Source organism: Mustela erminea, chromosome 11, assembly GCF_009829155.1.
Source record: "Mustela erminea isolate mMusErm1 chromosome 11, mMusErm1.Pri, whole genome shotgun sequence".
Classification (NCBI taxonomy): domain Eukaryota; kingdom Metazoa; phylum Chordata; class Mammalia; order Carnivora; family Mustelidae; genus Mustela; species Mustela erminea.
The window spans coordinates 70,353,648-70,380,659 of NC_045624.1; the positions used below are offsets into that span (position 1 = coordinate 70,353,648).

The window sequence follows — 27,012 nt, forward strand, 5'->3', positions numbered from 1 at the left end:
AGAATCTATCCTGAAGATACATCTGAAACAAGGCAAAAATATATATGCACAAGGTTATTCATTGTGAAGAATTATTTGTAACTGCAAAATACTGGAATCTATCTAAATGTCCAACCAGGAGACTGGCTGAATAAACTACTGTCCATACACCAAAAAAGTACTATACAACTATGAAAAATAATACACGCATATTTAAATGATACATGCATATTTAAATTTTTTTAACTAAAAAAAAGTTTCTCCTGGTAACTATCTTTTTGTTCTCTATAGTTAAGGTTCTGTTTTGGGGTTTGTCTCTTTTTTTTTTCCCTTTGTTCATCCATTCTTTTCTAATAGTCCACATAAATTTTTTTCTCTGACAGACATATTTCACTTAGCATTATATTCTCTACCTCCATCCAAGAGGGGAGGTGGGTGAGCAGATGAGTGAAATAGGTGAAGGGGATTAAGAGTACATTTATCTTGGGGGCGCCTGGGTGGCTCAGTCAGTTAAGCATCCGACTCTTGGTTTCGGCTCAGGTCATGAGATTGAACCTGCTTAAGACTCTCTTTCCCTATCCCCCTCCCTCCTCCTGCTCTCAATAAATAAATAAAGTACGCTTATCTTAATGAGCACTAAGTATTGAATTGCTGAATCACTATATTGTACACCTGAAACTAATACCACCTTGTATGTTAATGATAATGTAATAAAATTACCTTCATGATACACATATATGAGAAAGGGAAAAATTTTTAATTATATGTATAACATATAAGTAAAACAATACATATATAACATATGTATTTAAAATTATATATATATAAGAAATAGAAAAAATTTAATGCATATATCTGATATCATGACAAAAATAAACAGAGGGAAAATAAACAAGAAAACACTGAAGTTAGTTACCTTTACCAGGTGGGGTTGGGGATGAAATGGAAGAATCATTAAGAGGAAGTGACACTTCTCTAAACTTACCACACTGGCTATAGGTACGTATCCACAGAAGAATTAGAATGACCATCCAGATGTACACATGGCTTGCAGAGATTAATATAAAATATTTCCCATACTTATGTCATAATTTTGGAGTAATTTTTTATGTTTACACTTCATGTTTACTTTTTAAATTACCACCTTTACAACCAACCAGTCTTGATTCCTTCTGCTCCCCCCGCCGCCTTGGTTTATTTTTATCTCATCATTATGTATCTTTTATAGCACATACATATAATAAAAACTTGATAATGATGCATGAGTTCAGGAAAAAGCTAAAAGCAGAGGGCAAAGAAAAGAAAAAAAAATCACAAAAAAGTTCTGGGCTGCAACTCAGCAATCATTCAACTGAATAAAGGTATTCTTCTATAAGTCAATTATTTTTACCTTCATAAAATCAACTTTACATAAATTTATATTTATATTATGCAAATAAATTTAATCTAACTATATCCCAACATTCTTTTGGGTAGATAAAAGGAAGACATTGTTAATCTTATTTCTTCCCAAAGAAAAATTCTGACTATACAAATAACTGTGTTATAGTTCACCAATTAATTTTTATTATACTTGTCACAGTTTAACAAACCAGAAAATTGAATCTTAGAACTACTACTACCTTCTACTTTCCACTCAGCCACTGTCTAGCTACATTATTTGCTTATTTATTCGAGGAAAGGAGATTCTTTCCTATGTTACCTCTTGATGATTTGCTCAAATTTAATGGGTTTGGATGAGATACACAAAGATGTATATGTAAATTCTTTTCCAAAAAAAGTTGAAATTATTGAAATCATAGCAAGCTTTTTCTCACCGAACGGATCCAAGTGTAAATTATTCACACATCTAGCTACACCACTATACATGCCTAGAAGTCTTCCAAAAGAATACAAATTATATTATCTTCACAAATATGTTCATGTCTACAAACATAAGACTATGATGTACTGAGCACCGGATAAGATGACTCTTGCCTAAATTTATATTCTAAGATAGAAACAAATGTAGAGATTCATTGTACTAAATATATACACAATACATAGTTTGAAGAAAGGGGACAAGGTGGAATAGATTTAAAAAAAAAATACTGTTTTCAAAACATTTAAGCCCAGATGTACTAACTGCTGCATGTGAAGACCATGCTGGCAATAAGTTTAAAAGTGTCATTTCATTTTAAAACTGGAATCCAAAAACCACTTCCCTCTGTACCATGCAACCAACTGGTATGAACTCTCAAAGCTACAAATGCTTCTCATGCTTTTAACACCTTATTACTAAAATCATTCACAACTAGTGTTCTCTCATCGATTCATAAAAATCACCTCTAAACTTCAAGTAGAGAGTCTTATCACATGGACACGGGTGAATCATAACTATAACAAAGGAAATTCAAAAAAAAAGGCAAATAAGCCAATAATTGCATAAGTTATCAAAAAATAAAAGAACAAGCAGAGAATCTGAGTTTCTGAATTAACAGCCCATGAAACTTCCCTCAGGCATCTATCCTTCTTCATACCAGCAGGGCATAATAGAAGTCTAGAGAAAGAGTTGGAAGCCCTGGATCCAGGCAGCACTAGTTCCACAACTTAGCGGTCACATGCTCTTACACAATAAACCACTGGGAACCAAAGTTTCACCTTTCATAAAACAGAGTTAGAGATTCCTGGATCTGCCTACCTCATCATTAGTTTAATCCACCCACCAATTACTAAACACCTAATGCTTCATCTCAGTTCAAGTCCCCATTTAGGGATGATTTGTTTAGGATAAGACCAGAAATACTAAGGCAGGGGAGTGCCATGCTCTAATCAAATCCAGTACCATGTCCATGTCACTTATCAATAATAGCAATGAAAGTCTTAAATTGATCCATTTTGAAAATATTCACAGTGAGACACCCCCAACGAACTAAAACAACATGTCTTTAAGTTCTGTTTTAATAACTAAGAATATACAGGAAATAGAAATTTAATGATCAAATATTTATCTGTGCTCTAGAGCTATTTTCCACTGCTATTTTTTAGCTAAAAACTAGTAGTGTCCATTTATTTAGCAAAAGTTGTGAGGTGAGTGGGAAAGAAAAAAAAAGTATAGTATTTTAGAAATATCTCAAAAAACATGCAGAAAAGAATATTTTAAGTAATATAATTTTTAAAATATATAACCTCTATACAGATAACATCCATGTCTAGTAACTCTGAGGATTATAAAAAGTAGCAAATATCCTAGGGGGCAGGATTTGGAGAATATTCACAAATCGGGATGTTATAATGTAAAAAGTCCAACACAGCATTTCCACTCTGCTTCACTATTCAAATCAAAATAGGCTTCTTAATCAAATCTTAACACTTTCAAAAAACCCACAGATATGATATCCTATTTCAATGTTGGCAAAGAATAACACTTTGCACCCTCCACTTCTGCTGTTTAGCCACCTCAACCAACCTACCTGGTCAAAATAAAAAGGATGAAATCAGCTTAAGTAAAAGCAGCAACATCTCAGCCTTAATTATAAACAATAAGTAAGAATCTAGAGGCCAGGGGCACCTGGATGGCTCAGTGGGTTAAAGCCTTTGCCTAGAGCTCAGGTGATGATCTCAAGGTCCTGGGATCGAGCAAGGAGGCTGCTTCCTCCTCTCTCTCTGCCTGCCTCTCTGCCTACTTGTCATCTCTGTCAAATAAATAAATAAAATCTTAAAAAAAAAAAAATCTAGAGGCCATTTCCAAAGAACGTGAAACAAATATGAGCAGCCTTTTCTAATCTGAAGCACACAACGAAAAAATATGCCATCCTTTAAAAGTTGCTTAAGTGCAGAGGTAAGTGGTACATATGAAAAAAAGGAGGACGACAGATTTAGCTTTTTAATACTTATTAATTTGCTTATACACTCATCAGAAACCTCTATTACCAAATACCTACAAAAATTTCAGTTAGATGATTTTTAAAATAGAACGTCAAAATAAAAATTCTTAAGGAGTATCCTTAAGGTATTTTTTGTTCTTGTTTCACTTTGATTTAGCACTCTAATCACATCCTGACAAACATAAAGGGAACAGATGTCTTGGCATCCTCACAGGGATCCAAAACTCCCAGCGCTGCCATCCCCCATCCCCAACTTCATACACACACTGATAGATGGATTTCAAAAAAACAACAAAGAGTTAGCAGTATCTTCAGATGAATGCTGTTAGCTTTGTGCGCTCTAGCACCAGAAGCTGGTGGAAGACTACTGCTTGTCTGGGAAAGGCTTCAGGAAATGTGCTGCAGATCCAGTCGGCACTAGGCCCAGGAGCCAAAAACATCTCTAGGGAGGCTGAACTCTGGACCTAAATAAGTGTCTGGGCCAAGCAATTACAAGATCTTTCCAACCTCTAATTACTTCAATAAGGGCCAAGCTTGGACAAAATATGAACAGCTTCAGTACTTTACAGACATTGGAAGCCAGAGATGTGCACAGTATAGTGGAGTGGATAGCACACGTTTGGGTTTGGGACCCAACTTTGTGACTTACTTGGTTATGATGCTATAATATGGTTTCATTTATCTCAACACCCCTAGGGATAAAGCACATAACTTACATTCTCTCTGAAGCTTTAAACACTAGGACTCAGGGCAGCTTGGTGGCTTAGTTGGTTAGCATCTGCCTTTGGCTCAGGTCATGATCCCAGGGTCCTGGGATCGAGCCCCATCGGACTCCCTGCTCAGAAGGAAGCCTGCTTCTCCCTCTCCTCCCCACTCATGTTCTCTATCACCATTTCTGTCTCTCTCTCAAATAAGTGAATAAAGTCTTTTAAAATAAATAAAATTTTTAAAAAAACACTATGATTCTCCAAAGACAATAATACACATAAGCTATAGCAAAACTTTCCTTGTACCAAACTAGATCCATTCATGATTTAAAAACACAAGCATTTCATGGTTTAAAAAAAAAAAAAGTCACTCTCATTTCCCAGGCACTTTATCATTAATACTAAAATTACATATACCCATGAAATCGTATTTATCTGTAATAATATAAATGATGCTAACTTGGAACTAAGTGACTAGCACTTTGTGAAACTGCTTGTGAAGTGCTAAACTGTGAAACAAAAGGGTCTCCTTTAAACCACTGGAACTAAGTAAGTAACTAAGTAACTATCACCTTGGAACTAAGGAGCAAAATTCCTTGGGAAGTGCTAAACTGTGCAACAGAAGGGTCTCCTTTAACCCATTCTTAGGTTTTTCCAAATTTCCATTAAATGGCCTGAATCAAATAGACAGCTTAATACTATAAAATAAGCAAAGCAGGTATAATAAGAACACATCATTTACCTTTCCCAAATTACAACTGAAAAAATGTTGTGAACCCCTAAACTGAGATTATCACCAAAAAGTATTAAAATGTAAAAACCATCAAATTAAAAATAGGGTTTCTCGGGATGCCTGAGTGGTTCAGTCAGTTAAGCATCAGCCTTTGGCTCAGGTCATGATCAGAGGGTCCTGGGATCAAGCCTCATGTCAGGCCTCAGGCCCGCTCTCTGCTCAGTGGAGAGCCTGCTTCTCCCTCTCCTTCTGCCCCTGCTCGTCCTCTCTCTCTCTCTCTCTCTCTCCCTCTCTCACTCTCCCTCTCTCTCTCTCAAGTAAATAAATAAATAACATATATATTTTAAAAATAGGGTTTCTTGACAGATCTCAAGAATGGCTTTCTACCCGTAAGTTCTTTTTTGTTTCTGCTGGCAGTGCATGCCATGCTCTAAAAAAAGGTTGGTTCTTTAACATTTACTCCCAACCCTCCCCTACAACACATACACACACACATACACACACAGCCCAGCAATCTACATTACACTGACAGGGTCTTAGACATGGGCAGCCCAGGTGCCTTGCCACACCTGAGCCAGTTTCAAGTAACCAAGAAACCCTTCCATTTCCACCCAAAGAGGGAAGACTGGATACCCAGGTAACTACAGTCCGAAGCATGCACTCCAGAGGCACGGAGTCCCAGAAAACGCTGAAAACAACCAAATCTGCACACTGAAAATCCAGTTAAACCAAGCCAGACAACCTATAGTTCCTTTCACCTGCCCATGCTCTCCTCCTCTTTTGTCATTTCTCAGATTATTTCCTAACAACCCCCAGGACCTAGCCAACTCACTGCGCCTGTTGAAATCCAAGACCTTCAGAACTTGCAGGCTCCTCTTAACAATAAGATACAATTTTGCCTTCCTTAGATCCCTTAAAGAACTGTGTTGACCCCAATAACACTTTATGTTGTTTGAACTTTCACACTTGAACAATCATAATTAACGTGACACCTTACTGGGTTGTAAATTCTGTAAACCTTATCTATCCTTGTTGAGCTGAACCGATTACTTGATTAACAAATGCTGAGTGATGATAAGGGAACTGGTTTATGCTTAGCAAGTCAGACTATTAAGAAAATGGAGTCTTGTGTCCTATGCCAGCATCCATGAAAGGGTAAGGGGCAAGCTTGTCAGTTTCTAAGTAGAATAAATTTCAGACCCTTCATGGCTCTTGATAATCCAAAGAGTAAATAACAGAGAAAACTGTTCCTTACCTATGTTTCGATCATTAAGTTTTGAATTTTAAAATATTACCAAAACCTAGGTTTTTTTTTAATCTTAAATATACAGAAATCAATATATATTCATATATATGAAAATACATGAGCGGTGGTGGTGGTACAAATATGTGATAATAAATCTGACAGCTTTATTGTTTGGAGTATTCTAAAACTGACCTGAGGAAGCAACTCAAGGAAATGTATAGTATTACTCTTCTAACTAAAAAGACTTCTCTCATTGAACAAATATTCAAATTTGTACCTTCCAATAAGAGAAAAGGTCTACTTACCTATCCAACAAATCAACCAAATTAACCCAACAATCAAATAAATGTCCCAATTTAATTTCCTTCACATCCTAAATATGCCTGAGTGAGAAACAATATAAATTATTCTCGATATGCTACCTTCTGGTATCTGACAATTAAGCTAATAAATACAAAATAATCAGCATTCATGTGTACAGGGAAAGGGATAAAAGCAGACATCGCTGATGAGGAGTATAAATTAAAACACAATTTCTAGAGGGCAATTTTGGAAAAATGAACCAAAAGCCCTATAAATGCAAAGTCTTCGACAATGCAATTTTATTTCTCATCACTTATCCTAAATAAAGACATGTGCAAAGACTTAGCTTTAAGAATATTTACTACAGTGTTGTTCATAATGACAAAAGCTAGAAATAAAATAAGTATCTAAGAATAGGAAGCTGGTTAATTAATCCACGGGATCTTATACTGAAATACTATAAAACTATTAAAAGTTATGTGGGTAGCATATTTACTGAAATGAAAAATTATAACATAGAAAGTGGGAAAAAATGTTATAAAATTGTGTGGACAGCATAATCCTACTTTTAAAAGCTATTTGCTTACATACACATTAAAAGAACCAGCTTTGCATGCATAAATACTAATTTTTATTTTCTTTTTGCTTATGTATATTTTTCCATAATTAGTGTTTTATTTGTATGATTTCAAATATGTATATTTTTAAGAGTAAACATGTTAATTAATGACTGCTTAATTTGTGCAACTACTTATATAACCCACATTCTAACTCCATAAAGACTCCAAATAATATAAGAACATACAAATACCAGACTAGTTTAAGTCAGAAAACAGTCATCAAAAGGATAAAGAGGCAGTTAATTCTATAGAGAAGTAAAAATATGATTGTTTGATGAGAGATAGTATATTCTTCATAACAGAAAAAACTCTGAGAATTTAGGAATAGAAACATGCTTTTAACCAAAAAGAGGAATTTGTTTTTAGGTTTCTATATGAACATCAAAATAAACTATATCTTTTTTTTTTTTTTAAGATTTTATTTATTTATTTGACAGAGAGAGACAGAGATCACAAGCAGCAGAGAGGCGGGGGGGGGGGGGGGGAAGCAGGCTCCCCGCTAAGCAGAGAGCCCGACACAGGGCTCAATCCCAGGACCCCAGGATCACGACTGGAGCCGAAGGCAGACGCCTAACCAACTGAGCCACCCAAGCACCCCAATAAACTATATCTTTAACAGAGATCTTACTAAAGAGATTTACTAACCCTCAAAAAAACTGACATTGAATTCAGCATCAAGAGATATTACTTATAAGAAAATTTTAAAGCTAGGGGCACCTGGGTGGCTCAGTGGGTTAAGCCGCTGCCTTCAGCTCAGGTCATGATCTCAGGGTCCTGGGATCGAGTCCCGCATCGGGCTCCTGCTCGGCAGGCAGCCTGCTTCTCTCTCTCTCTCTCTCTCTGCCTGCCTCTCTGCCTACTTGTAATCTCTCTCTGTCAAATAAATAAATAAATAAATAAAAATCTTAAAAAAAAAAAAAAAGAAAAGAAAATTTTAAAGCTTAGAAGAATGTTAGGCCAGCAGTCAGTTTGTCTTTCTGTGATGTATGCACATAAAGCACCTGTGAAAGTACATGGCATAGGGGTGCCTGGGTGGCTCAGTCAGTTGAGTGTCCAAGTCTTTATTTCGGCTCAAGGTATGATCTCAGGGTTGTGAGATCGAGCCCCAGGTCAGGCTCCATGTTTGGCACAGAGTCTGCTTGAGATTCTCTCTCTCTGCCCCTCCATTCCACAGCCTCCCTATCTCCCCCCACCCCGCTCCGCTTGCACTCTCTTAAATAAAATCTTCTCAAAAAGAACCACATGGCACACAAAAAGGGTACAATGTTGGTTTTCTTTCCCTCATACTTAAATTTAAACTGTGTCAACACCACACCAATTAGAGACAAAAAGGGCAATCCAATTTATGCAAGAAACATTTACTAAACACTTCCCATGTGTCAGACTCTGAGAAAACACATACGGAAATGATATCAAGAAGTTTTTTCAGGGCATCTGGGTGGCTCAGTCAGTTAAGTGGCTGTCTTCTGCTCAGATCATGATCCCAGGTGGAATCCAGCTCCCTGTGAATAGGGCTCCCTGTTCAGTGGGAGGCTTGCTTCTCCTTCTCCCATTCCCCCCTGCTTGTGTTCCCTCTCTCTCTGTCTCTCTCTCCCTTGTCAAATAAATAAATAAAATCTTTTTTTAAAAAAAGCTTTTTTCTAAAAAAAAACTCCGCTTTTCACCAAAGTTACTACTACATCATGAAGTTCATTTCAAACACAGAACTCAAAACTCATTAAGCTCATTTGGAAATGAAAACCTGAAAAATGGTTGGGAAAATTTCAGCCAGCTTTAGCCAGCTCTATTATCATAAAATTAATCAATAACATTCTAATTAACATCTTAATATAAGCTTCCCCAGGAAATCCAACAGCCTGCGAAAGACAGTAAAAAAAAATTTTTTTTAATTGGTGCATACTTCATAAACTTTTAAATAACCTACAAAAAGTTCCTCTACAAGGTCACTAAATAAAGAGCATCCACTTGGTGTCTGTAAATCTCTCCATAGACTGATATCAATATGTAGGGAGGGGGACATCGATGTAAATGCAATCATGAACAAAGCTTACTTTTTTTAAGTGAATAAAATCACCACTAAGCCCCTTTACGTTGGCCCTTTCCAGAAATGAATGAGTTTTAATTCTCATTTGAAGATTTTCCTAATTATCATTTACTTGAGCTTCAAAAAATTTGTACACATTTTTAAAAGAGCCTAAATTACTGATCTAACAACTGTACACCAATACCTTCAAGAAAAACAGGAAAACCAGACTGAAAAACTATAAAAAGAAAAACTGTGCTTCTAATTAAATCATTCAGAAAACATTGTTTAGTAAGGAAAGTAAAGTAATTACATTCAATTACAAAATAATTCCAAAAAGCTCAAAGCCAACTAATTTTTTAAACGCAGAAGCAATGGCTGACAGGACACAAATGGCAGAAATCTCCTAATGGGACAGGATGCTGCTGTCCTTAAGAACTCTGAAGTTCTTGATTTACCAGAGTAAACAGGAACAGAACGCTAATTTTGCCCCAGATTTCTTTGTAAAAGGATATCAAAAAACTTTAGTTCAATTTCATTCTAGTCCACTTAGTAATAGATGGGTATGAGTGGTTTAAAATAATACTATGAACAAGGGCAAGATTGCTTCATTTCCAATCTCTTTCCATTTAAAGGAAACACAATTGTTCCCATTTACAGGAACTCCATCCCTCTCTCAGCTCTGATGAGTATACTATTTCATGTATTTCATTTTTTTAATGTTATATTTATTTATATATTTATATTTATATAAATATTTATATATTTATATTTATCTATCTATGATTAAGGACTTCCTTCAAAATATTGCTATTATATAGAGGAAACCAACCTCCCAAATGCCTAAACTCTTTTCTCATTTCTAAAATCTACCAGTCAACACCTTATATGCATCTCCTAAGGGCTCTTGCTTCTTTCTTATCTGACATTCCATTGCCACATGTACTCTCCCAATAACGCATCCTCCATAAGTATTCTCAGTTACTTTTTTTTTTTTTTAAAGATTTTATTTATTTATTTGACAGAGAGAGATCACAAGCAGGCAGAGAGAGAGGAGGAAGGAGGAAGCAGGCTCCCTGCTGAGCAGAGAGCCCGATGCGGGGCTCGATCCCAGGACTCTGAGATCATGACCTGAGCCAAAGGCAGCGGCTTAACCCACTGAGCCACCCAGGCGCCACTTCTCAGTTACTTTTAACCAGAGCTGAAATGATTCCCAATTGTCACATACTGAAAAATCAAGAACTTTACATTCTAATACAAGGCTCCTTCACAACTCATCATCCTCACCTGAGCTGTGCCATACCAGCTCCTTTGTATGTGTTGTCACCAGGAAAACGTATTTAATTTCCTTTCATCAGTTTATTTATTAAATTTCTAAGGGCTGCTTCCATTTTCCTCTCCTGAGATAATCGTCTTCCTTTATAGAACTCAGTTACTGAAAGGTTACATCTTTTCAACAAACTAACTAATAAATAAACAAATCTGATGAGAAATAATTTCTTCCTAATCTTCCCTGGCTTAAACATCCCAACAAGGATTCAATATTATAAAACAAATTAAAACTTAAGTTAGGTTTCAAGGAGATATCCACATCCCCGTCTGCCTATGGCAGCACTGACTTAAATACTTCTAAGAAGCCTGGGGTAATTTCTGAACTTCTTTAATTTTATTGAGAATTATGCAGAGAAAACAGGCCATCCTAAAACACATCATATTCTTCACCTCACTGTTCAGCTCTCCTAAGTCTGTTCTCTCAACATAAAGAGCCCACCATACCTAATTCTGTTAAATCTTTTCCTCAAAAGAAATTCCTCCACGAAGTCATTGTCAACATTTGCTACTCTTCTCACCTCTTCAAAACTCCACCAACGAATGTTTTAGCACACCTTGAATATAAACCAGAAGTGTCCAAGTGCATTCGATGAAAAATAACATACGTTCTGGCTGTTCTGGGGCAGAAGGGGGTCTATGACTCAGCTCTAGTATACTAATAAATCACTTGTTTCCTTAATTTAATTATATATAGCTCACTACTATCACACATAGATGGATAATTTTATAAAGAATTACCAGATGTTTCTTGGAGTCATTTTAACAAGCATTAACTCAAAATAAAATCAATAAAGATAAACCCTTTGTTATCTGACCATTTAAATATACATACAGCTACTTCAGTAGTCAGTGAAAAACAGTGAAAGAAATTAAAAAAAAAACCCGTGGTAAACACTTTAAGCAGGAATTTTTGTTCATAAACATTTGTAATTACAACTTCCAACTCTGTGTTACATAAATGTACAGAGGACTTTCTCAAGAAACAGGAGCACGAATATGTCTTTGACTTTTAAAAACACATAAAAGTTTAATAGTAACAAAGTACACTACCCACATACACAAACACACACCAGATTTAACCAAAGAAGATTGAAAGACAAAAGTCATTTGTTTAAAATGTTTGTTTCAATTATTAAAAGTCATTTTCTGCTTAACAGAGAAATCATTACTTGTAATAAACTGCTTTACTTTTTTTTATTTCTATTTTTTTTAAAGATTTTATGTATTTATTTGACACAGAGAGAGAGAGAGAGAGCGCGAGTGAGGGAACACAAGCAGGGGGAGTGGGAGAGGGAGAAGCAGGTTTCCCGCTAAGCAGCGAGCCTGATGCGGAGCTTGATCCCAGGACCCCAGGATCATGACCTGAGCAGAAGGCAGCTGCCTAACTGACTGAGCCACTCGGGCGACCCTTGCTTTACCATTTAATAAAACCATCTCTTCATGACAGCAACACTAACTAAATAAAAAAATGAAATTGATTGCTTATATATTTAATTTAAAATATATACTATCAACCTAATTTCTTAGGTTGATATAAATAAGATATGTATGTATATAAAAGAAGAATAACATTTCAAAATCATTGAAATTTAACAAATGATGGCTATACTTAAAACTGGATATTCAAAAACGGAATTATAAAACTATATCCCACTTTAAGTTAATAATCATTAAATTTGTGAAAGAGTCCTCGTGATATATGAAATGATTTTTAAGACATTTTTTAGCTATATTAACAACCATCCACTGCCATTATTAACTTAATCCTTCATCTATCATATATAATCACATCCTCCTGAATATTTACTGTAACTCAAGTAAGATCTTAGATTCTCTAGATCCCAATGAACATAAAACCTACACTTTTGACAAACTCACTAAAGAATGAAGAGTAGCTTAATTTTATACTAATTCTTGGACATAATTACAGTAGAAAATAGGTATCTACTTTCCAGAACTATTATTTTCTCAGTTGATGTTACAAAAGATTCAAGAATGTGTCCAGTGAGAGACACAAAACATTCCTGAACTAGAATTAAAGAGACCAAGGTCAAAAATGACGACCACATTGTCAAATCAAGTGATCAATTCTGTAATAATCACCATATGGACACTCTCAGAAGCAAGTGACATAGGTTTACAGTCAATTCTTCTTGAAATACTTCCTTCTGTAGGCTGTTCCACCATCTCCTAGTCTTCCCCTCCCCCACTAGCTTCTTTCTTTCTCTGACCCTCTCCTAGTCTCTCCTCCTTACCTAATCCCTGAATGTCACAAGGCCCAAGTGCCCCATGGCTCCTTTATTTACACTCCTTTCCCCAGTCTTCTTATCAAGTATCACGGTTTTAAGTACAATTAGATTCTGATGACTCTATCACTTCAGTTCTCATCTCCCTAAGTTCTTTTATCCAACTGCCTCCACAAGTCCCCATGAACATTCATAGTTATCAAACAGAATTCACAACCCTCCAATACAAATCTGTCTTCTTTGTAAACACAAATGACACCACTCACTGTTCTCCCAGTTGTTCATCATTCTCTTTTCCTCACACCCTACATCAATCCATCAATAGGACCAATTCTAGAACAGAGCCCAACTCAGTTCACTTTTCACCTGTGGTTATATTTCCTACAGACCTCTGTTTCTTTAAGAATGAAAAGAAATTGGTTACAGATCCTGACAGAAACAGCATTTATAGACATGGAAAGACTGATGGGAATTGTATACAGGAAACCAGCTAAGATGATTGCTTAGCAGTACCTTAGATGCAATCACAGTAGAGAATTAAGAGCCCAAAAGAAAAGGATAAAAGAAGCTATGACAGAGTAAAGAGTCCTATAGAAGCAACTGCACTCCATCAATCTGTACCATCTCATCACTTGTGTGACTGAATCTTCCATTATGAGAAAAAGAACAATATGGGAGGAAAAAAAGACTTTTGGCAAACATACTTCTTTTTTATTTCAGTAGCATCCTCAAATAATAGATGCTATGAAAAATGGAATATGAATTTAAAACTAAAAGAGAGGCAATATGATCAGAATTAAATTACTACATACGGTACAGAGATCCTTATATTGCAGCTTTTGGAATTTTGTATCTGTGTTTCCTGAACATAGCTCCACATAACCAAGAACAACTTGAAACACAGTATTATGAATGGCTTGAGTGAAGTGCATGTGAAGTTGATCCATTGCTGTCTGTGGAAAGAAAAAAATATATATAATTTCATATTATTAAAATAAATGTATTTCAAAGGATTTGAAAAACATAGGAAAAAAATCTTTAAAGATTATAGATGCTATAGATATAACACAAAGATCACTATTATTCATCATGAACACTGTTCTGTTGCTTTGTATTTATGACTGGTATCCATCCTGCTCTTTTTTAGACATGTCATATATAATCACACCTTTGGATCCCCTCTGCCAGCATTCCCTTACATTGTTCAGGATGCTTCTCAATAGTTACCTTCTCAGAGAACCCTTTCCTGACTATCCTGCACAAATTGGGACCTTCCATGTCTCTATCCATTTACCCTGATATGTTATTTTTTTATGGGACTTGTTACAACCCAACACCCTGTCCACTTATTTCTTTAATGTTTGCTTCCCTTACTAGACGATAAAATAGATGAGGGCCCATATCAAGGTGCCTGGAGCAATGCACACGTTAGGGGCTACTAAATATTTAAGGAGTAAAATAATTAGTCTAATAAGGGTAATTAGAAGTTATAATTGTATCTTCAAAGGTCTTTAAACATGTCCAAAATTACCAAGTGTCTATCATCTTGTAATTTCTCCTTGGTAGCTTAAGACATACAAATTAATTAAGTACAGTAAACAATCAAATTTCTTTATTCAGACTTTAAAATGTAAACAGAGTTTCAATGGTTTGGTAAATTCTTAGATCTCCATCTAAGACAGGACACCATTAAAGGGAAGAAAACATTTACATCTATCACTTTTAGCTCTTTTATAGATAAATGCACATGCAGAAGGTACAATTAACTTTTCAAACAATGACCCTTGTTGCAAATTTTTCAAGGAATTCCTTGAGCATTAAAAGAATGTAAAACCAAGGAAGTAGTGACATCATTCGGAGAGCAAGAGAATCCTTTGAAAAATCTGATAAATGAAATGGAGTTGTTTTCAGATAAACATACTTCACAAAAGTTTACATACCACTTTGAGGGAAACAGGCTGGCCCATCTCAGAACCATGAAGCTCCACATTAAGAAATTCTCAGGATCAGGAGCTAAAGTAAAAGACTACACATCCCTTCCAACTGAATTATCTTATAATAACACTTTTAAAGAAAAACTACAAAAAAGTGTGCAAACACTAAGCCTGACAAACACTTTCATAGCTCAAAACAAATTTCTGTCATGTTTTAATCACACTCCATACACAGAACCTATATTCATATGGCATAAAAATTTACTTTGTTAAATGAAACTTTTTAAGGACACTACATAAGTAATATTCAGACTTGAGCACTCCTAAAGATCAACAGATTCCTGATTAAGAAAAAAGCAAACATTCTTTCAAAACTAACCTGTGTTTTTCCAAGAAGTCGATAAGCCTGCTGAACCTTGGTGTAATGGTTAATGTCAAAATTCTTGCAGATTTTGGAAAGAGCAACATCCAACTGTTCCTATGGAATTAAAACAAGAGGCAAGAGGCAGTTAAGGAATTCTGTTTTCAAGGCAATGATTAGAAAGTATTAAGACTAATTTTTCATTATTAATTAATATCTAAAGACACTTACTATGACACTAAATTTAATAGTCAAAAACAAATTTAAATAAAAAATACAAATAGATTGTAATTCTCATATATTACCAACTGTAACCAAGTTTACTAAGATGCCATTAATATATGAGTAATCTAAAGACCCATGCCTAGTGCTTCAAGGGACACAAAATAAGTATAATAGTTACTAAAAGAATTTTATTTATTTTTACTTTTTTCCTCAAGGATCTGCTAAAATCTTACAATTACACAAACTGAATTTGTAGAACTATTAAAAAATAATAAGTCCTTCTATAATCACTGAAAAACTAATTCTCAACAAAACTACATTGACCTTAAAAGAACATACCTCAAGCTATGTACTTTTATATATAATTGCACCAACTTTGTCTAAGAATTTCTATTTCAGTGATTTCGTTTCAAAATAATGATTGTCTACCTAAGTACCAAATAATATTGTACATTGAGAGTAAAGAAATATTGAGCTTTCAAAAGTTAAGTCCTCAATATTCAAGAGATTATTTACTTACAGGATGTTCAAAGCATTATCTTTATGTTTATCAAATAAATTACCATTCTTACAATTAGTAAATGACCGCATTTATGATGAAAACCTACTGTCACAAAAGTTGTTTGAAAGTCCAGCCTCAATTTTTATAATTACTCTCATCAGGAAAACGAAAAAATAAAATACCAGAAATTAACAAATAATTCTTATTACATTTATTAAAATGAATACCCTGCTTTGCAAAGATTGCCAAGGAAAGAGATGAACTCTAAATAAATGTAAGAGGAAAGGCAAGACTTCCTGCTCATAATGACGTATCTTTTCCTTTCCATTTCTATATTTTTGATGAACTGTATAAAATATTGTAAGGGTTTGGAATTTAGGAGGGTTCATCAGCCAATAATTATTCTTATATAAATTAACTCACTGAAATAAAAAAGTTAATAATAAAGTAATTAATAAATGGTAAATATTTTGGTTATAATTTACATGAAAACATATCTATGACTAACAGTTTTGGGATCTTTCTGGATATGGTATCTTCAGATACAAAATATTTTCAGATCCCATAAAGATAACAATAAAACCAATAATAAATAGTAAATATAATAAGTAATGAAACTCAATAATAAAGCCAAAAGTATTATTGAGTTTACAAGTAGATTAACATTAACTCAACCATGCACAGATATCGCAAATAAAAAAACAAAGTGTTGTGATCTAGAGCGCCAGTAATCCACACAAAAATCAAAACACAAGATGTATATGAACTATTCTCTTTTCTCTGAAAAGAGAAAACCACTTAACTTACGATGTAATCCTTCTTACCTCAATTTGTTCTAAAGTATCTTGAAGCTTTGAATTCAATTCACTGTTAAATAAAACAGTTAGATGTGACCATCTTTAAAAGAGATAAACTAAGTGCTCAATAAATAAATACTAGCTAAATAAATAATTCATAAATTCACAGATGAATAGTATGAGCAGTAAGATATGCTGATTCTACAGATAGTGCAATAAAGCCAGAAAAATAAAAAGTAGAGAAAAATAAGAGTCTTAACTAGCAGCAACAGAACCGTACAGGTAGAACCTCCTAAAGAGTTGATAGATAAAAACTAAGAGTTCAAGAATTCAAAATTAATAACAAGTTTTAAAGGTTAAAAAGTATAGTATAGATAAAAAGTAAAATTTTAAAAGTGAAATCAATTTCTATGTACTAGGAACAAACAATTAGACAATGAAAATTTTTAAAATATCATTTCAAAAAACCAAATACCTAGGAAAAAATCTAATAAAAAATAGGCAAATATAAAACTGAGCTAAAATACAGAAGACTGAAATACATAAAGATATATACTGTGGAAACAAACTATAACCTACAATATCATTAAGATATCAGTTCTCCCAAAAATGATTTTCTAGAATAAATGAAATTTTAATTAAAATTCCAGCAGGTTTTTCTTTCTTTTTCTTTCTTTGGGTATATGAAAACTGTAAAGCTGCTTCTAAAATTTATGTGGAAACTCAAATGATTAAGAATAGGCAGGAATATCTTGAAGAACAGTGTTGGAGGAGATACACTAAAATAGGTAAAGGTTATAAAGTCACAGCAATAAGACAGCATGGTTCAATCAGAAGAATTCATAAATTGATCAAGAGAACAAGAATAAAAATAAAGGGCAAAGGCTTGAACAGATACTTGACAAAGGAGATAGCTGACTGGCCAATTAACATACAATAGGCACCCCAAGTAGGCATTTAGAAAACGCAACTGAAACTACAGTAAGACAACATAACAAACAACCAGAATGGCTAAAAATATTTTTTACAAATAAAAAAAATGACATCAACAAATGTTGGCAAGGATGCAGAACAAATGGAACACTGAATTCAATGTCGGAGGAAGGGGAAACTGATACAATCTCTTTGAAAGGCTGTAACATCTACTGAAACAACATCCATTTACTCTGTATTCCAGGAGTCCTAGACACATATCTTACAGAAATACATACACAAACTTCGCAGCGCTACTTGTAACAGGCAAAACTTAAAGCAACACAACTGTCTATGAATAATTAAATGGATAAAGTATGATATATTTAGATGATGAAATACTACAGCAATGAAAATGTATCACTGGAGATTACTCTAGTAAAAACTGAGAGTGAACACAACTATGGACTTTGACAATCAATAATATAGGTTTGATATCTTATCAGAAAAATTAAGGTCTCTAACCAGGATTTATGCCTGAAAAATAGCCACAGCCACAGACATAGGTTAAGGGAATACTTGTAGGCAAGGCTGAGCTTCTCCTTTAAAAAAAAAAAAAAAAAAAAAAGATTCTGGGACAATTTCTGTTCAAAGAATAATGAATGAATGAATGAATGAATGAATGAATGAAAATGAGACTTAAAGGCCCCAAAATAATACACCAAAAGTGAATGTCATGATAAGTACCTTGGCACTTAGAATTTAAAAAGTTCCTCAGCTCTCCCACATTCCCCCCAAATCAGTATCTTCTCCTGCAGTTGTTTTTTCTCCCGCATTCTCTCTCTTTTGATTGCTGTCATCCCCACCCATTCAATCTAAGCTGGAAATCTCTAGGTCATCTTTAATTCTTCCCTCTCTTCATGTGTTATCTGATAAGTGAATCCTATTTCTACCATTTCAGTATTTCTCATATTTGCCTATGCTTCTCCTTTCTCAATTGTGTAAACTAACTCTAGCATTATCACCTTTTGTGGGAATTATCTTAATGGTTTCCTAATAAATCTCTGCACATAATACCCACACCCACCCTTCAATCCATCATCCATTTATTTGACAAACACCATCAACCTACTATATACCAAACATTGTACAACAACCTCTAAAAAGCTCTCAGGGATAGGTCTGAGCAGGGGTCTCAATATTCCGTTTGACCTGGCAGACACAGTTTTTCCTCTAGCTTATACATGAAAGGCTTCAGACAAGGCCTGATCAGTCTTGTGGGGGCCTGACCATTTTCTGCTATCTCACATCTGCCAGCTTTGTGTAAGTTACCTGCCTGGTCCCTACAGAAATCTGAGTTTGCAGCTCCTTAATTAAAGCAGAAATAAATTCACATTAATCCACTACTTTACAGCCTTTGGTGCCTCCCCCAATAAACCAAAGATTAAGCCCCAAATTAGTATGGCATGTAAGATTCTTAACAGTGACATGAAAAATGAACTTGCCCTTCACTTTTCAGTGCCTACATTTTAGTCATGTGGACTATGGGCAATTCCCCTAAGAATTCCAGACCTTAACACCCCTGTTCTTATACATAATGTTAATAAGAACTAGAACATACTTTCTCTTCTTCCCACTCACAAATGCCTATCTGTCTTTTCAGGCCCATCCCAATGTCATCTTTTCTGGGAAGTCGTCCCCTGTTGACTGTTCATTCAGCTTCTCGATGCTCTATTTCCAGCATCCTACTTGATAGAAGGGAGTACCTGTGACTGTCTCCCAAGCAGAGATTGTGGCTTATTCTCCAGGATTCCCCAGGACTAACTAAACTCACTGCCTGATTCACTGCTCAATCAAATTTATGATTCAAACAAAAAGGGTAAAATTTCCCCATCACGTTCCTTTAGCCCCTGTTTTCTACCTCAACAAATAAAACGACAGAGACAGAAAAAGAGAGCATGTTCTAGAGAAGAAAGAACGGCACTGAACTCTCGGTCTACAGGTGCCTTAGCAAGAGGAAAAGAGAAATAAGCAGAAATAAGCAGTTCCACTCCTCTATCACAGAGGGCTCAGAAGTTCACCTAAGGCTGAAGACACAGATACAGAGGCAAGAATACCTGGAACAGTAACTAGGTTAGAACTGGTAACTATATTCTTAAGGTAGTATCTTGAGTTCGGTGGAAAAAGAAATATATCTAGGCTCATTCACAGTTGAGAGTAATGATTTCCTCAACTCCTCAACTGGAAAAAATGGGCTTAAGTATTAATAAAATTATCTTAAGTCTGGATGGTTTCACTGCTTCTATTATTTATGGTTAAAATGACTCTATATCCTCCTATGCATTAAGAGTTAAAGAAAACATAGTAACATAAATAGTATATACAGTATTTTTTTTAAGATTTTATTTATCTGACAGAGAGAGCACAAGCAGCGGGATCAGTAGAAGGAAAGGGAGAAGAAAGCTCCCAGCCAAGCAGGGAGTCCAATGTGGGCTCATCCCAGGACCCTGGGGTCATGACCTAAGCCGAGGGCAGATGCTTAACCATCTGAGGCACCCAGGGGCCCCAACAGTATGTATATTTTAAATATAAAATCTGTAAATCAAACATTTTGACTTTAAAATGCTTTCAAGGGGTGCCTGGGTGGCTTAGTCAGTTAAGCACCAACTCTTGATTTTGGCTCAGGTCATGATCTCAGGGTTTTAAGGTCAAGTCCTGTGTCAGATCCCATGCTGGGCATGGAGCCTACTGAAGACTCTCTTTCCCTCCCCCACCTCTCACTCCCTCCTTTTAAAAAAAAAAAAATGCTTTCAAAATCTACAACTGCATTTTGACAATTTACTACTAATTGAAAATACATATTTTAAAATTATGTGATTAAGGAGTGTATATATTAAGTGTACAACCTTCAAGGAAAGCTTTAGCCATCATTTAGAAACATGAATTCAAGTCATTTTAGTCAATTAATCAAAGTATGCTAAAAGGATATACTCATAAACATTTGGATAAATAAAAGCTACATTATGGTAAAAAAAAAAAAAATTACCAGTTCTAAGATGGAAGGCTAAAAGCTAATAAAGGTTATCTGCAAGCTGAATAGAAAGAAGCAAACAATTTTGGGGGGCATTTTTACCATCACTACAGAAGATATTAAACATAAGATATCCAAAAATAACTTTTATTCTTTTAAATAGCTGATCTAGGACATATGCACTCATAAAATGAGTCCTGGAAAGGCTGCATATAAATCAGAATTTTGTACCAATTTGGCCATACAGAAAAGCAACACGATACAGAAGTAATTACCATCTTAATGATCTTTACCTGGTCTGTTATTAATGAGTCATATGATGTAAGTTTCTTAATATTCCTGGGCACTAGTTTCCTATACAAAAGTGTCCTAGATCCAAAGGGTTGCTTCCCACTCTAAAGTTTCAAGATCCCATTACATGCTAAACATCAGTTACCCAATTACTACATCTTTGTATATGATTTAGTAGAGTGCCAAAACTTACAAAATTAGCTTAAGTAAAATTTATACTTGCAAGTTTATATGGTATGTCCTTTGCCCCTGGATATTCCAGGTATTTAGATCAGAGATCTGTTCCAGTGGCAGAGAGTTTATTAACATTCTTCAGAGAAAACCTGACTTTCAAACACTGTGAAGCTAAACCCCAATGGTGAGATACTATGAAATGTCCACATGGTCCTTCAAACTATGTTCAGACTGGAAAAGAACTCCTGAAATCACTCTGAATCTACCCAGATCTCTGTCCTCACTCTGTTCAAAAATCAGAGTCCACTACTAAGAACACTACAGATGTTCAAAACATCTCCAAACTTTATGAATTCAATTCTAGAGCAGAGATCAGGCCCAGGAACCAAATCTAGCCAATAGCCTATGTTTCTAAATAAAATTTTACTGGAACACAGCCACATGAATTACTTATATATTGTCTACAGCTGCTTTCAGACCACAAGGGCAGAGCTGAACAGTTGCAAGTGACACCTGATGGCCCACAAAGCTTAAAATATTTATTATCTGGCTCTTTAAAAACAAAGTCTGCCTACCCTGTGCTAAAGCTGAGCAGACCTTTCAGTTGGTCAACTGATCAAAGTTAAAACTAGAATATATCGATGTGTGTGTGCATGTCTGTTCACAGGTCTATTGAATGTTTTAAGTACAATTGTATAACCACACTTCATTTATCCATTCCTGATTTAGACCCCAAATCTTCTCATTTGAGTGGAGCTTTAACTTCTTGGTTTTATAGGAGCCAAATCACACACAAATTGTTTATAGTATCAAGTTTCAGTTTCTCTGTGATAAGGTAGGAACTTAAAGACAAATGCAAAACAATTCAAATGCCAAATCACATTTAGTCACCTATATCCCCCAATTTTTATGAGTTGTCTCATCTACTTTCAAAAACCTGTTTCATTTCATTATTTTATTTACTTAAACAACATAAATTTGGTAACAAATATAACTGGTAGAAAGAGGTTTAGGGAAAAAAAGTACAATTAACTCAGCTACTAGAGTAGAGGAATAAAAATTGGCCTCCTAGCCATGAACTTCCACTGTTACTACATTATCAGACAGTATAGTGTAATAGTGGTTAAGAGCAACAAACTCTGCGTTCCAGGGACTGAAGTTTAAATCCTGATTCTCCCACTTATTTTACAAAGCATCAATTTCCCCATCTATAAAATCGAGAAAATAATAATAGCTCTGTGGAATATTTTGTCAATACCAAATAAGAAAAGGCAAGGGAAATGATTAGTACAGTGCTTGACACATAGAAAAGTCCAAAAATGTTAAAATATTTTTATTTTTTATTAACATTATTTTTATATTTATATTTTATATTTTATAAATACATAAACACATTATATATAACACATATATTATATATAACATGATATATATGTTATATATAAATATATAAATTTATATATAATAAACATAATTTATATCATATTTATTATATTTTTATTAACATTTAAAAATGTTATCACAACCATCGTCACTAGCACCACCATCATGATTCAATTTTTAAAAGCTAAAAAATAAAGCGTTAGTGAAAAAAACCTTATTAAAATCTAAGTTAGAATTACTGTACAGTTGATGCTGTCAAAGCTAACACTGCCTAGCTTCTATTCACACTCTTATACATGTCAATATTTCTGTTTCTGTAGGGGTATAAGAAGCAAGCCATTCACAGCATGAACATTTCCGATGGTCTTTTGTTTACGTACTCTGTGTTCTTAACTGGCCTATTATCTCACTGTCCTGCCTGTTAACTGCCTGTTATAATAAGCTCCTAGAGAACAAATACATTTCAAAAGCTCTTAGTAGAACAAGTAACACAGCATCTCATGCAGATAAGGATTAAATAATATCTCATTCTTGTCTCATCATCTAGGAGTAAAGAATCTAACACAGATGACTTTCCTACACAACTGGTGAAATTTCAGAACACCAAATAAAGAGAAAAATCCTTAAAGTTCCTAAAAAAAAAAAAAGAAAGAAAGAAAGAAAGAAAAGGCACTCTTCATGAGGAAAACATCTGACCCTGTCCGACAACTGAGCAATGCATTCCATTTTCTAAGGAAAAAATAGTTTTTCTTTCAATCATGCATATGGACTAAATTAACATCATTTCAAAGTCTGAAAATTGATTTCCCACATACTCCATATCAAAAAAAAAAATTCTCAAAGGGATAACTGTAACAAAACTCTAACAAAACAAGACAAAGGGATATAGGGAACATAGAAATGATAGTAATTGAAAGAGGTAAAAAAATGTTCAACAAATAACAAAAACACCAAACACCAATGGATTTTGATTTTCTGTACAGACAAAAGATTACTTTTTTTTTATAAGTCCATTCACTCTACTTAGTCCTGCAGATAATATTTATATAATCATGATACAATAAATACAATTTCTATTATGTTAATTTTTCTGGAAGTAAACTACTGAGAAAACACAGAAGATTTAATTATAGCTGCAAAAATAATATAAATGTTATAAATTTGACCAAGTAAAAATAAGAGTTTCACTAAAATATCCTATAAGACAGAGAAGTAAAAGAAAGTATACCAAATTCCTATCTCTTATTGATATTTTAAGAGGAGGAGTAAACAGAGAATCAACAACTGTATAAAGTCATGAATCAGGAAAAAGATATTTTAACATAGAATTTTAAATTATAATGAAATCTACTGGAAAAAAAACCTAATAAGCTATATAAGCAGTTTACTCCAGGGAGTAGGAAAGAGAATGGTCAGTAAGGCAGAAAGAAACCTTTACCTTTTGTTTAAATATTGTGTTTTGCCACCAGTAGATTTTACTTTACATTATTTCAAAATGGCACAGCACGGGGGAGGGAGACGGAGGGAAACAAATTAAAATAAAAGATAAAAAGTGCAGGCAGTATGCGAATAGCACACTGTCAAAAACTTAGCCCACACAGATGGAGCAACAAGGACTCCAGATCTACTCATGGGTCTGGGTAGCTGGCCTGGTGACCCAGCTGAAACATGCACTGCTCCAAACACTATCCCAGGCAGAGTTCCTAGGTTCCCCTTGCCTGAACTTAGACAAAGACAGAGCATGACCTCTTGCTAGAAGGGAATCAAGGGCAAGAGGGGAAGCATGGTCCCTAATATTGCTGTACTTGTACCAAAAAGCTATGTTCATTATTCTATGATTTAAAGAAGTTCTACAACCTGCAATTTTCATTCCACTGCCAAGTTCATATTCTGAGGGGAAAAAAAGGGTATTTTGAAGATTATGAGAAATTAAATACATGTACCTATGCCAAAGTATAGTACTCAAAAAAAGATATTCTAGTTCTGGTGGTATATGCATGATCCAGAATGCTCTCAGATTCCCTCAAGCAGTTTCTTTCAAATGAAATAAAAAAAAAATAAAGCAGTTTTGACTTTTAAACATAACTTTTCTTGAAACTAATTTAGATAAATTTCACGTGAAAAAGAAATTAAATGCTTCACTCACAAACATACTTTAACAAAAACACATTCTGATGCCTATTCCCAGTAAATCCCAAATATATGACTCTGTCGATCAACTCAAGAAATGTCAAATAATGTAAAAATGTTCCCTGTCAGTTATAAAAGTGAACAAAACTGGTGCTACGCTATCTTTTATTAAAGATGTCGAAACACACCGTATCTCAAGGAAAATACAAGGTGCTGAAGGGGTACAAGTTTTCTTTCAGTTTCAATCAACTGGGTACATCATATTACTTGGTACTTTTATGTATTAAACCACAAAGTCATATAACCTGAGACAATACAATCAAGGGCTCTTAATGCAGAAGCAAATACATGAATTCTGTTTTTCCTGGTTTCAGAATCTTAAGAGTCAGCCCTCAGTAGCCCCATGTAATCTACTTCTAAGGCAACAGGGTCTCTGCCATCTACCAAAACCCTTATAATGTGACTAGCAAAGAAAACCAACATACACTCTCCCTAGGAAAAATTAAGAAGTGGACAAGCAGGTATATGGTGCATATGAACTTTTCTAAAGTATATTAAAAAAAAAAAATTACACCAGAATCCAGAAATGCTCTGCATCACAGGTTGTTATCTCACGACCATTTCTAAAGGGAATATACTTTGTGATTCTCTAGCCACCAACAGAAATGAAAATAAATTTAAATGTTAAAGAAAATGAAAGTATAAGCAGTTGGAAATTAATTATTATTTCTAGGACTACCAGTGTGTAAAATCATTTTTCACTCCGATTCACTTAGGTCAAAGCAAAGATTAAATCTGCCTTTGGTTAAATTCCACAGCTCCAGGTAAATAAAATGAATCTTTAAAGTGTTGATGAATCATGTCTGAACAGTCCCAACCAGAGAGCTCAAGGACAGGTACAGCATTGTATTTAGAAACCAGAGGAAAAGAAAGGAAAGTAAATGCACAAAATAAAAAAGGTACATCCAATTAATAAAAGCAAAAAAGGAAAACAGAACAAAATTCCTTTCATTTTTGTGGACTCAACCTGATCTACATGTCAACTAACTCTATCACTATATCTCATATCCCATTATCTACAAGAAGTGAGCAAATTTCTCACGCTCTGCCAAGTAGGAACAAAAGTGTAAAACAAGGGAAAAGGAGATTGGGTTAAGCAGGATTAATGGTGTCTAGCAGCAGTGCAGGTATGTGAGGAAGAATTCTGGTGGAAGGCCTGGCATCACCACCAAACAATTCCAACCAATAGCAAAGCTCTCTGAGCCATGCTGACATTGTCACTACATCACCAAGTGAAAAACACAACTCTAACAGAGGTCCCACAAAGCCTAGGGTAAAATTAACTCCTTGGGACATTTTAATACATTTGTGTATGTATTTTTACCTGTTTTCGGAGAATAAGACAAACTTCTCTCATTATTACATGTATAATTCACATATGTAAACACAGGACGCTTTTTATAGAATGTGCTCCCTAAAATAAAGCAATTATTACTTAAGTCACCATTACAGATCTTTAATTTCGATCTTTTCACCAGGTCGGAGAACTGTAGTTACAGCTCCTCCACATATCACTATATACCTTAACGAGAAAGAACTTAGAAGCCACTTCACACTAACTTTAAAAAGCCCAAGTAAAATTTCTTTAAAAAACATTTTGTATAGTTAACTCTCATCAAGTAGATAATTACTTTAGCACAGCCAAAACTCTTAATTATTGAGAGAAAACAAAGTGCCAACACGGGTCACGTGCTACCTCAATTTCCTGCCACCAAATCTCCACATCCATTTTTCCTATTATAATAGAAAGTGACCTTTTCAAAGTCAACTCTACTATAATCCCTACAAAGCCTTAGCATAATATTATGTCTTCTATTTTATTTTCAACCTCTCACTTTCCCACAGATTTTCAAATATGCAAATTGCCCCCTCAATTCCACATCTCCCCCTTTGTCAAATTCCCTCATCCTGTACTTCTACTGCAAGCAAATGTCCCAACAAAGTCAGCAATGATTTCTTCGTTATAAATCCAATGGATAGATATTTTCAGCCCTTATTTTGTTTGTTACCTCTGCAACACAGACTTCATCGTGATACCCATAATCTCCTATCCACAACCCTCATACCTTGCTTTAGCTAACTCTCCTCCCTCAAGTCCTCCTCAGTGTTGACCCCAAAGGAGACTTAGAGCCCAACACTTCCCTTTACACTCAACAC

The 27,012-nt window shown here is 34.7% G+C and overlaps 1 protein-coding gene across 2 annotated transcripts in view; it reads right to left on the minus strand.

Annotated features, from left to right (window-relative positions):
* Nucleotides 1–27,012, minus strand: part of VPS50 (VPS50 subunit of EARP/GARPII complex) — a 128,965-nt gene that overhangs the window by 75,127 nt on the left and 26,826 nt on the right. For both annotated transcript variants that reach the window (XM_032304437.1, XM_032304436.1), the window contains 3 exons: nt 16,902–16,944; nt 15,369–15,467; nt 13,868–14,008 (listed from right to left, as the gene is read on the minus strand). In XM_032304437.1, coding sequence (XP_032160328.1) covers nt 13,868–14,008; nt 15,369–15,467; nt 16,902–16,944 — 283 coding nt within the window. The remainder of the gene's footprint in view (nt 1–13,867; nt 14,009–15,368; nt 15,468–16,901; nt 16,945–27,012) is intronic.